Genomic DNA, 12070 nt, shown 5'->3' on the forward strand with positions numbered 1-12070 from the left:
GATGAACATTTTGAACCAGTGTGTAGTGCCTGTTTAAAAAGAAAAAAACAAATTCCATGTTAGGGATCATTGGGAAAGGGTTTAGAATGAAACTGCTAATATAATGTTATACAAATCTTTGGTGTGATCGCACTTAGAATCCTGTGCACAGTTTTGGTCACCTCACCTCAAAAAGGATATTGTAGAGCTTGAAAAGGGTTTGGAAAAGGGCAACCAAAATGTTCAAGGTGCTGAGGAAAGGGTTATGAGGAAAGGTTGCAACATAAAGGACTTTTTAGGTCAGAAAAAAAAGTCAACTAAGAGGAAACAAATGTATAAACTAAACATGGTGTGGAGAAATGTTTTTCTCCCTCTCTTATAAGACTAGAACTAAGGGACACTGAATGGAGCTGAGTGGTGGTCAGGACAGACAAAAGAAAGTACTTCTTCACACAGCCCATGGTTTATTTATTGCTTTATATCCCACCCTTCCTCCCAGCAGGAGCCCATCGTTAAACTATGGCATTTGCTCCCACAAGAGATAGCGATGGCCACCAACTTGGATGGCTTCAAAAAGGATTTGACAAATTCATCGAGGATAAGACTATCAAGGCTACTGGCTACAGTGTCTATTGTCCTCTGAACACCAAATACTGGGAATCTCAAGTAGAAAGACTGCTGTTGCACACAGGTTCTGCTTACAAGCTTCCCATAAGCATCCAGCTGGCCAGTGAGAACAAGATGCTGGACTAGAAGGCATGCTCCAGTAGTAGTTCTTATTTTCTTCATCCGTGCCATAACTCTTCCAGATCAAGTTAAGTTTGCCCAGCCTAGAATACATTCAGGTTATTATTAAATCTTGTTGCACTTTAAAGGCAATAGCACACACTTGTGAGACTAGAGTTGACTTCATGAGATGTTTGAAGTATCTTTATGTGGCATGTATAACTTATGTCATAATAAATGTCAGACTTGGACATCTTAAAGGTTATGGATGACATCCAATGGTGGTATTCCACTTCTGCAACAAGCTTCCATTCATGCAAATAGGATTCCCTCTCATAGAATTATAGTAGAGTTGGAAGGGGCCTATAAGGCCATCAAGCCCAACCCTTTGCTCAGTGCAGAATCTCTTCCACCTTCAACCCACCAAATATGTCCTAGAGGGTGAGGGGATCCTCTGGAGTAGAAAGCGAGGCCTGCAGGTGGAAAGGACACCTGAAAGTTATATGCGCAACATACTGTATCTATTGGCCATCTACATATGACAGAGATTAATATATATTAATCACACTGAATCCAGTGCAAGTTCATCACAACTAAGTCTAATTGGTTTCAATGGGAAAAATTATAACTAACATTTCACATTGGGCAACACTGAATGCTGTGCAAGTAGACTTCTGTTCATGTGATACAGCTTCACCTTCCTCTCCTCCCATCTTGCAGCCTCCCCAAATTTATCCCAAAATGTTCCCCAACCCTCCAGAGCAGATTTTGGGGGGTTGCATATGAAAGGAGATGGATACCACTGAAGTTCATCCATCGATTTCAGTGGGACCCCACAGTATAACTAACTTGCTCAGTCCAGCCTAACAACGCTAACGTGTATCAAACACTAATTTAAAATTTAACAATCAAAGCACTTCATTTATAAAACCCTATTCTTATATTTGAAATATTGCTGATTTTTAATTTTTTTGAAATGTAATTTCTATTTCTATTTTATTACTGTGTAATGTTATTGAGGTCCAAGTGTTCTTTTAATAAATTCAGCTAGTTAGAAATGTTAAATGCAACTAATGTGTTAGTTCACATTTACACAGCTCAACCAAACTGTAATGTCAGTACATGAAGTTACAGTACATCCCCTATTATCTGAACTCTATGTATCTCAACAGCATTTCTCATATTGTTTAGAGTAATTACATTTATATCTTGTCTTTCCTCCAACTAGCTCAGGATAGCATACATGGTTCTCTTCCCCACACACCCAATCTTATCCTGTTGCTCAAGATGTTCAGTTAAGAAATTGTTGTACATATCGAGAGTGCAGAAACCAAAGTTCAGAGGAAGGCACTTTGGCTGTATAGGTGACACAAGATTTCTTTGATAGAGATGAATGGCAAGGTAAAAAATGTATCTGCATTTTATCCAGTGTGGTGTAGTGGTTAAGGTCCTGGACTACGACCTGGGAGACCAAGGTTCAAATCCCCACCACACTGGGTGACCTTGGGCCAGTCACTGCCTCTCAGCCTCATGAAAACCCTATTCATAGGGTTGTCGTAAGTCGGAATCGACTTGAAGGCAGTACATTTACATTTTTATTTTCTGCACCCATCGAGCAGTTGTTTCTTCATAAAGTTATCCTGCTACTAATAGATAACCCTGGTCTATAAACGGGAAAACTAAAGGCATAATCCTCCTGGTAGTTACACCGGACTGAGGGGCTTCAGGATGTAGTGCAGCTGCAGAGGAGGAGGGTGTTGGCAGTGCTGGGCTCTGCCAGCAGAAGTCTCTCCCCTGGGCACAGCCAGGAAACTCTGCTGCCACCTAGGCACAGCTGGGGCCGACGGTTCAGCCAAGAACAGAGCAAGTGGAGGCGGCAGAAGGCCTCCAAAAGGGGCATTTTGCAGATATGTTGGGGATGGAAGGGGAACTTGCGCTACATCCTGAGCCTGTTTGGCTTGGTCCTGGGGCCCTCCATCCCATCAGCCAATACACTGGGAAAAGGGGTGGCGGAAGGAAGCAGGCATTTAGTTTCCTTCTGTCAAGCCTTGCCAGCAGAGCCAGCATCTTCCCCTTCCAGCAGCTCCTGAACAGAGGTGGCCACTTCTGCCAGTCTCCGACGAGTTGAATTGTACCGTTTCCACAAGCTGGATGAGGATTTCTGTATTTCAAATAGCACTCCCCACCCAAAATGTGGCAAGACTCTTCTAAAACTGAGGGAGGTTTCAAAACTAGTTTATGATATGGGGGAGGAGGAAGAAGATGGCAATTCAAAAGAAAAAGTATGGAATTCCCATTAAGTGCTTTCAAGCCCTTTGGTATGCCTAAAGTAGCACTCAACCTCAGCCCAGAAATTTTTCCACATACTGTTATAAGAGTGGACATTCTCTTCCCTAGAACCAGTTATGCTGCCTGAACTGTTTAATCACAAGGTAGAAGGAGCCCTAATATTAGCATTTCATTAAATGCAAGAACTGTTCACAGAAACTTGGAATTTTTATTCGTTGTCTTTATTCAAGTATTTCACAGCAGTTATATTACAAATTACAGTAAAATGTTCAAAATATCCAGAAATTCAAAAAAATTTTTTAAATAATTTACTTAACTAATGCTGAAGGAAGATGCTAAAAAAACAAGTGAAAGACAACTCTGAATACAACTTATAGAATCCAAAATTTATCATAGCTGCTGAAGTAAGCTTATTTAATCAAAAAGTAGACACACATGAATGAAACCAAACAAGACATCTGCCACTGTCTAAGTAAACCAATGTACAGTATAGAAAAGAAGCAGGTAGAAGCTCAAATTCAAGCTTCTGTTGAATTTATACACACGAAAAGGGAGAGAAATGACCAGCTACAAGAACTACCATTCAAAATATCAAACAAAGCCAGAAATGACCCTCCAACTTAAAAAGTATGGGAAGACAAGGTATTAGCGAAAAAATATAATCCTATAATAAATATATTGGCATATGAGAAAACTCAAGTAACAATACCAAGAACACAAAACATAAATTAATCACAGGTGAAATTCAAGCTTGCAAATACAATTAACTCCACAGCCATGTTCATCTTAGAGAAGTTCCATCATTACCCCCACAGAAATTTAACCTCCAACTGGCCCTAGGATAAGGCCTTGCACAGGAGTTCATTGGTAATATTCATAACAAGGAACAGGAATTGATTTGTACAGATTATTGCCAATTTTATGTGGCAAAATAATAGCAACAAAAATACAGATAGTAAATGACTTGACAACATGGAGAGATTAACAGGTTTAACTCTACAACCACTAAGCTATTAGTAAAGAAAAGGAATACATGTTTTAGTGTGGTTTTGGAGCCAGAAGAGTGAATATATAATTTAAATGTTGCCCACTAACACGTTTATATAAGCTAAATTCTTCCAAAAAACCTAGAACATTTAGGAGGCAGTCCTCACTTTCTTATTAACATCCAAAACTACTGAAGGTTCCCCCCCCCCATTTAACTGACCAGTTGGAAGCATTTTCAATGTTGGACTTGAATTTAAGATACACTTTTCAAATTATCCAACAACTATATTTAAAGGATTTAAACTTGTACAAATTTAGCAACCTGTTAAAAATGTATGCAGTCTCTTTTCACAAGTGCTGCTGCTACTTGAACAAAAGAATATTTAAACTACAATATTTTTAAAAATGCTGCAAGAACCCGAGACTTGCAAAAAATAGTTTTACCAGAAACTTGCTACAAAAAATCTGCTACATTTTATTTCATCAAATCTCAAAGTTTTGTAACAATTTCCATCAAAATACAAAATGCTAATGGTTTTTGACAGCAAAATATCCTAAACAGATATAATGGCAATAAATACTAACAGAAAGATGAAAAGTCCCCACAACCAAATTTCTATAATGAAAGAACTAGTTTAAAATGTTTTCATTTAATCGCACTTTTCCACCTAAAATACAGCACTTCTACAGGAGTTGTGTTTAGAATAGTGAGACTAAATGCACATTAAGAATTAAACAAGTGGCATTTGAGGGGGGGCTGGGGAAGGCTTGGCTAGAATTAGAATGCTTTTGTGTAAATTTTGACAAAAGAAAGAAAAGAAGAACTTTGGATTACTGCAGTAGCCCAAGGCCAGAGTCGGATTTTCAGCACAGGCAAACTACTACAAGCTACACAACTGGTGACAAAGTACCTTAGCTTCAGCATGTAAACGGTAGCAGAGTGGATTACAGCCTTCTGTAAAACACTGGTGGTAACTAAAATACAAAAAGCTGAGGTAGCTGAGTATCTCTGCAGTAGTCCAAGACTGTTTTTGTTTATATAAAATAAAACATACTAAGTTGCATATTCTGGAAAAGACGCTCCTGCAGCTTCAGATTATACAAATGGATACTACCTCATAATAGCTTACAAATGCACCTCATCTTCTACATTACTCTAAAAGGAATCTGTCTGAGAGGCTATGGAATACTGGGCCTGTGACAGATGTCTGGCTGCCTAGAGTGCTGCTGCTTAATTTCCAAAGAAGAAAAAGTTTTAAACTATTGTCACATCATTCAGCTTTAGAAAACTGCAATCTTTACAGGCCATTCAGGAGTCCAAAACAAACAAAATGAAAGGACATTCAGTTATTTTCTAATTAACACTGTTCCACGGGAATTGTGCTGAACGAGCTGGGCTAACTCACAAAAGGCTAAAGGACTGCAGGACAAAACCATTTCTTCTCCCTGTGGCCACCCAGCAAGTCTTACCTTCCAAAATAGTGGAAGTTTAGAAAGAAACCTGTTTTTAAGAACTCTGAAGTAATAAAATGGAACATTTAAAAAACAAAAACAAACTACAGCCACTTTCAGTATTCACTGTGAGATTCACACAGCATAATTTGTTTCAAAAACAAATATACTTGTGAAATAAATGCATTTTACCATTTTGAAAGCACATGGTTATTTCCATAATTTAGATTTCTGGACAGCAAGACAAACATGTTAAAACATAATACTGGCTGCCATTTGACAATATGGGAACCTGAAAATGTTCTTTGGGAACACAGGCTTTTGAAAAGAACTTTCTAACTCTGTCACTGACTACAATCCCAACCATTTGAATAGCCTTCTCCTTCTCCTCCTCTGACTAAAAAGGCACATTGAAGGCAGCTCTAGAGAGCCTCATCTTCACATTATTGTATACCAAAGTTAATTCATTTTTACCACAATTCTTTACTGCCAGCTTTAAAAACAGGCTTCTGTCCATTACCTCAGAGAAAAGGGAAAATATTTTTTTTTGAAGTTGCCCGCTTAAAAACAATCAATTAGATCTGCTCTATCCAGTTTGTTTGTCGGCCTGTTCCATTTTGCCTGAAGCTTCTCACATAATAATGCATGTAGACAGCAGAAATGAGAGCAGTTTCTGTAGCACCAAAAAAATCTCCCAAGTTGTGGCATTATATTCTTTATTTATAATCAAAATACAAATATTATGAAGTTCCGTTTGGTTGTTGTAGGCTGGCTGGTTTCAGGTACCTGAGACAATAGCACCAAATTCATAACAGAAAGCGAGACAAAGAGCAAGCATGTTAAGACCAAGGCTCTGCACGTACTTGGTGCAACTGGAAATCGAATGGCTCAGTAGACTGCTCTCCTGTGAGCAGCTTATGAAAAGATAAACCTGCACATCTTGAAGAGTTCACAGGAATGTTTCAAACATATTAACTGTTCTTTCCATCTCCTGAAAGGATGGCAGAGCATTTGTTATTCAGCGTCATTCCGAAAAAATTACTAATGGTAACTCATTAAAAAAACAACAGCATGGCTGGTCTACAGAAATGTTAGCAATATATAAGAATATATGTTCTTTTCACAGAATACCACCACAAACAGGACTATCGCAGCTAAAAATAAAACCAGTTATTTATATTTCAGCCAATTTTGCCCCCAGTGACAGTAACGGGGACATATTCAGCCTTGAATAAATTCAACTTCCCTGATTTAACTAGTATTTGAATCGACCAGTGCTTGGACGGCAGTGTTGGGATGGCACACTAAGCCATAAATTATGGTTAAGGAAATTAGCCTGCTTAGATTCTTTCACTGCTGCAGCAAGGGAGGAGTAAAGAAGATTCCCTCAAGCTGCAGACACTAACACACAGTTTATACACTAGCTAACTTACTTAACCTTAGTTTATTGCTTAGCATTATCTCTGAGTGTGGACAATGTATCATCAGTACCAAAAATGTAAGCGATGAGATACATAAACTTACTGATAAAACAAAGGGACATTTTGCTAGTTTTCCCATAAGAACCCATGTACATTTGAAAAATTTCCCATAGTGTCATTCCATTTTTACTTACCATGCAATGAGGTTTTTTCATTTTATACTATACATACTATATTTGGCAAAGCCATTTTATAGGAACAAATTTAAGCACTAAAACTTTGTTCACATTTTCTGGTGGCAGAGGAGATCTTAGCATACAACAACAATTTTCGATGCATCTTTATGTGACTTAATATGAACAGACTAATCTAACCATTTATTTATGGCTGGGGAGGGGGGGAGAGAATCTACTGACAGAGCAACCACTACAGGTGCATCATCCTGCTGGGGTGTCTTTCTCTCTGCTAGCGGAGTGGCATTTATGTGACTTCCTGAGACCCCTCAGCAGACTTCTGGCTGAGCTTAGGATTGCTTCCTGAGTGATGGAATCAAGGACTTGACAAGTTTTCCTGCACAGGGAAATTTGATCAGAAACCAAGAGTTACACTGCGCATGCTATGACCTCTGAAAGCAGTTCTAATCATAACAGATGAACTCTAAACAGGATTTTGGTAGCTATTTTGGTAGTTCTGAATGAAGACTCAATGAAGGAATACATTCCAAAAAATAAAAAAACTCACCTCTACAAGCTGTGATTTGTCATAATCTTTACGATGCCGATAGATGCACTGATTAAGGAGTGAATATAGCCTCTCAAGTTGGTCAACAGTCAGGTTGTCACTTTTTTTAACCAACACATCAAGTAAATTCTATAAAAAGAGACACTGGCATAAATCAAAAAGGAAGTCTGTAAGCAGAGTATGAATCAGATTTCTTTCAAGCAGTTACGAAAGTGTTAGAATAAAAAAACAGGAAAAACAAAATATTGCAATTAAGATTTAAGAATTCATATCTAACCATTCTTACCATTAATCTGTCATGGTCAACAATTACAGGAGGTGCAGGATCTAACTGCTCCTCTGGAACCTGTGCCAAAGCAACTTTACGAGGTTTTCTATTTTTCAATGTACCTGCAGTAAGGAAGGAAATATAAAAAATCAGGAAGCATGGATAACAATTACAGCACAAGTTGTCTATGCTCATGTTATTTTTATTTTCAAAGGCGTAAGTATCTTCATTCATGACAATAGAACTAGGTTACACATATCCGATAAAACATAAAAGCAATTTCCAAACTTCAAGAAAAATCTTCTTGAATATGTAAAAAGCTATCAAAATAACCTTTGCTATCTTGTTTCTGCAAGAAGCTGTAGCAAAGGACAGCCTGGCTTTAATGCTATTCTTCTTCATTTTTGCCCTTCCTGTCTCATCATCAAAGATAGCTGGTGTGAGCTAGGAGAGGAATGACCAGCAGGTGGCCCTGCAAGTTGCATTTTTTTCAGGTCTGAGGGTATTGCTAAATTTCCTGTCAAGCTGTGCTAAAATCTTCTATTCATAGTTTCATTGTTTCCCACATAATTACTCAGCTCATTAGATAAATATGACACTTTATTATACAGCCTGAACACTCAGGGAGCTGTGTTGGGCGGCAAATTACCCTTCAACCCCTACAGACCTCTGTGTGAATAATAAGGTGGTTCCAAGAACACAGTATGGGTCTCATTTTTATGTAAGAGATAGTTAGTTGATGTTGGTTTAAATAACCTTCTGAATAGACACAACCTTTCTGCCAAAATAGGAAGCAACTACTTCAAGGAAAGAATACATTTACTTCACTATGAGATCAGAACAGGAGAAAAGATAAGTATATATACTACATACCTTCTTTATCTGATTCAGTTTCTTTCGTCTCCGGATCTACACCTTGTGATTTATTTTCATTATTGCTGCATTGTGGTACCTCAGTGCCAGACTGTTTTATTTGTTCTACATCTGGACTATTGCTTGAAGGTTCTATTTTTTCCTTTTGGTGATCAATTGTTGCATTTTGTTTGGGAGTAGACATGTCAGGGATGACGGAAGATAAAACAGAATTCAATGATTCACATTTGCCATACTGACATCCTGGAATAGGTGCCACTTCAGAGGTCTGGCCATTTAAACGGTCCCCCTTGAACAATGACTCCTCCTTGGATTCCTTTCCGACATTCACAGTAACTTTGTTACTTACTAAAAGCGATTCGTTTGAGCTCTCTTCTGTGGATGGAATACTATTTTCTTTCCCTACCGTCCCATTATTAAGACTTTGTTCCCCATGTATATCCATGATATCACAAGATGACTCATCATTTGTCAGAGAGAGATCTCCTGTTTCCTCTCCATTCTCCTCAATGCAGTCTGTACTTCCCTCAAGTTCTCCGTTCTCCAGCAACTTGCTGTCCTCCCCTGGGTTTTCATCATCTGCAAACTTGGCATCCTCTTCATCTTTCTTCAAATTATTCACTTTTCTCTTTTTAATAATGCCTTTGCCCCACTGTGAACGTCGTCTTGATTTCCTCCTTAATCGAACTGAATCATGAAGAGATAAAAGTATCCCTTAGAGATGCAAACATTTGCTCAGCCTAAAGTGCTTAGTAAGCAAAGGGCAAGATATCAATAAAATCAAAGTCTTTTTATTATAATATTTTACCTTGCCTGACACAAAGGTCAGCCAGGCATCCAAGGCAAGCTAATTATGAAATAAAAAGATAACACACAGTAACACATTATAAAAAAAAAATCAAATACAGACAGCCAACACAGAAAGGGTTAAAAACCCAGCACCAACAGCTTGAACAAAATTATTAGCCTGTGCACTCTTCCAAGGAAACTAGATTTTTAATGCTCAACAGAAGGTAAGCGGTGATGGAACCAGACTTCTTGTGGAGGACATATAGTATTACCTTTGTCAAATACAAAAGCTTTTAACTGCTATTCTTGCTTGTTACACTTATTAGTACTTATTAGAAAGTGAAAACTAGAGTTCAACTTTGGTTTTTAAAAAATGTTTCCCATCTGGAAACAAAAACAAATCTGTGAAGCACAGACTTATGATCCAAGGTTAGTTGCCAAAAATGTAATGGTTTAATTAAAAATAGGATTAACTTCTGTCAAAAGTGACTAGCACCCTATCAACCATTTTTTTTTTGTATTTGGCATCTGACTACATTGCCCAGGACTGGACAGTTGACATACAGCAGTATTTATCATCTGATAAAGCATCAAAAGTCTTGTGGCACCTTAAAAGACTAACAAATTTATTATGGCATAGCCATAAACTTTCATGGATTACAATCCACTTCATTGCATGCATTCAGTACTACCCTTCACTTTGCCACATTAAAAAATGTACTAAAAGAACTGAAGAAAATCTTGTAAAACTCTTCATAGAAGGTCACCTTCTTATGTTTCAGCCAAAACCTGCACTGATATGTAAATATATTCAGGACACAGAAACAACCATACACTCCAATGTCCAGATGGATACCTATTTTCAGTCCCTCCTCTATTTAAACAGAAACTGGTATCTTCACAAGAGAATTTTTAAAAGACAAAGCTTTATCTTAAATCTGTTGCTGTGTACCACATGAAAATCTAGCAAAATGTGCTAGCAACTTTTCAGTTCTCTGCCATGTCCTGTTCAAGCTGTACCACTATATACTGTCTTTATAATCATATTAAATATTCACTGCTAAGGGAAGAAGGCTTGTCTTCAGACCTCAGAAAAAGAATTAATAGGAATCAAGTAACAAAATCCATTTCTACTTTATATCTTCCAATTCAAAAGAAACTGCAGAGTTTGAGGACTTAGGTTAGAATCAGTCAGCTAAAGCTATAGTGATGAACACAGTCACTTGAAAGTTCCGTAAGGAAACAGGCTTTGTATCAAATCAGATCATCCATCTTCCTCAATACTGTCTACACTGACTGGCAGTAGCTCTCCATGATTTTAGGCAGGGCTCTTTCTCAGCTCTTCTAGATGAATCTAGGACTTTTTGCTTGTATGCTCAACAACTGTGCATTGATCAAAACCAATGGGAAATTATACCAGCTAAATTCCATTACTGAAATAAAAGAGCAGAGTTGAGTGTATTCCAAAATGCCATGAAAGCACGGAATGTAAAATAATTCTACATTCCAAGAAATTCTATTTTCAATTACAAAAGAAAAAACCTTCTCGGCTTTATAGCTGAGAAGAGAAAGTAGAAAGTAGGTTGACAATGCTAAGGGAAAAGTGGGATTGCTGATAAGAATTTGGGGGGTTTAGGGAGCAAAACTTTAACATTTCACCCTTCCAAGTCTGTCAGATTGCATAGTATTTAGACAATTCAAACACATGCAAAGTCTCTCTTTATGAAAGGTATTTCTTCTAAGCAATATTCAATAATATGCTCACAGGATTATTCACTGTTCCCAGGAGACAGGCTAAGGGAAATATTTGGGGTATGTCTTATTTCTTGCAACACAATTCTGCATATCAACAGCACAATTTTTAGCCATTGTGCTTCATCAGCTTAATACAGCACTACATGTTCAAGAAGCAGTTCAACAATGATCTTTCCCAGAGACAGCTACTGAATACAGCTATTAAGTAACTCATTTAAAGATGCAAAACAATGTGCTTTTGACACCATCTACTGGCAATAGCAAGGAACAATCCAGGCTCACCTTTTTTAAAAAAGTACATTTTCAACACTCTCAACAGCATGCACAGGAAATACTGCATTCACTGCATAAAAACACATCCATGTGTGTCACATGCAACCACGGCCTTGATTCATTTTACAGTGGTTTGCAAGGCAAACTGGCAACAGACACAAATATGCAAATACTCTCGCCCCTCTTCTTTGTTACAGGGCTATATTCTACCACACCATTGTTACATGTCCAAAATGTTGTATTTGAGCTAGGTTTTGGTTTTTACACAAAGGGAATCCACTGAGGAAATGTTATTCCTAGAATTAACATTGGTTCTCCAGAAGTTGTCCTTCTTTAGTCTCATACTTTTGTTATTTATTTTAAAAAACATCCCACATTTCACCCTATGTCTTTTTACAAATACAAAATCAAACACAGAATACACAAAATTTAAAACACAGAGAGCAGAACATTAGAACAGCATTCATGGTGCAAAAGAACCCACTAAAATAAAATAATTTTAATCTGATGTCTGAAA

General features: G+C 37.7%; 1 protein-coding gene across 2 annotated transcripts in view; it reads right to left on the reverse strand.

Moving 5' to 3' along the window:
• Positions 1 to 3258: 3258 nt before the first annotated feature.
• ATAD2B (ATPase family AAA domain containing 2B) overlaps positions 3259 to 12070 on the reverse strand; it is a 97366-nt gene continuing 88554 nt past the window's right edge. For both annotated transcript variants that reach the window (XM_061622697.1, XM_061622696.1), the window contains exons 25-28: positions 8737 to 9423; positions 7882 to 7985; positions 7596 to 7724; positions 3259 to 6424 (exon numbers count right to left, since the gene is read on the reverse strand). In XM_061622697.1, coding sequence (XP_061478681.1) covers positions 6383 to 6424; positions 7596 to 7724; positions 7882 to 7985; positions 8737 to 9423 — 962 coding nt within the window. In that variant the 3' untranslated portion in view covers positions 3259 to 6382. The remainder of the gene's footprint in view (positions 6425 to 7595; positions 7725 to 7881; positions 7986 to 8736; positions 9424 to 12070) is intronic.

Source organism: Rhineura floridana, chromosome 4, assembly GCF_030035675.1.
Source record: "Rhineura floridana isolate rRhiFlo1 chromosome 4, rRhiFlo1.hap2, whole genome shotgun sequence".
NCBI lineage: Eukaryota > Metazoa > Chordata > Lepidosauria > Squamata > Rhineuridae > Rhineura > Rhineura floridana.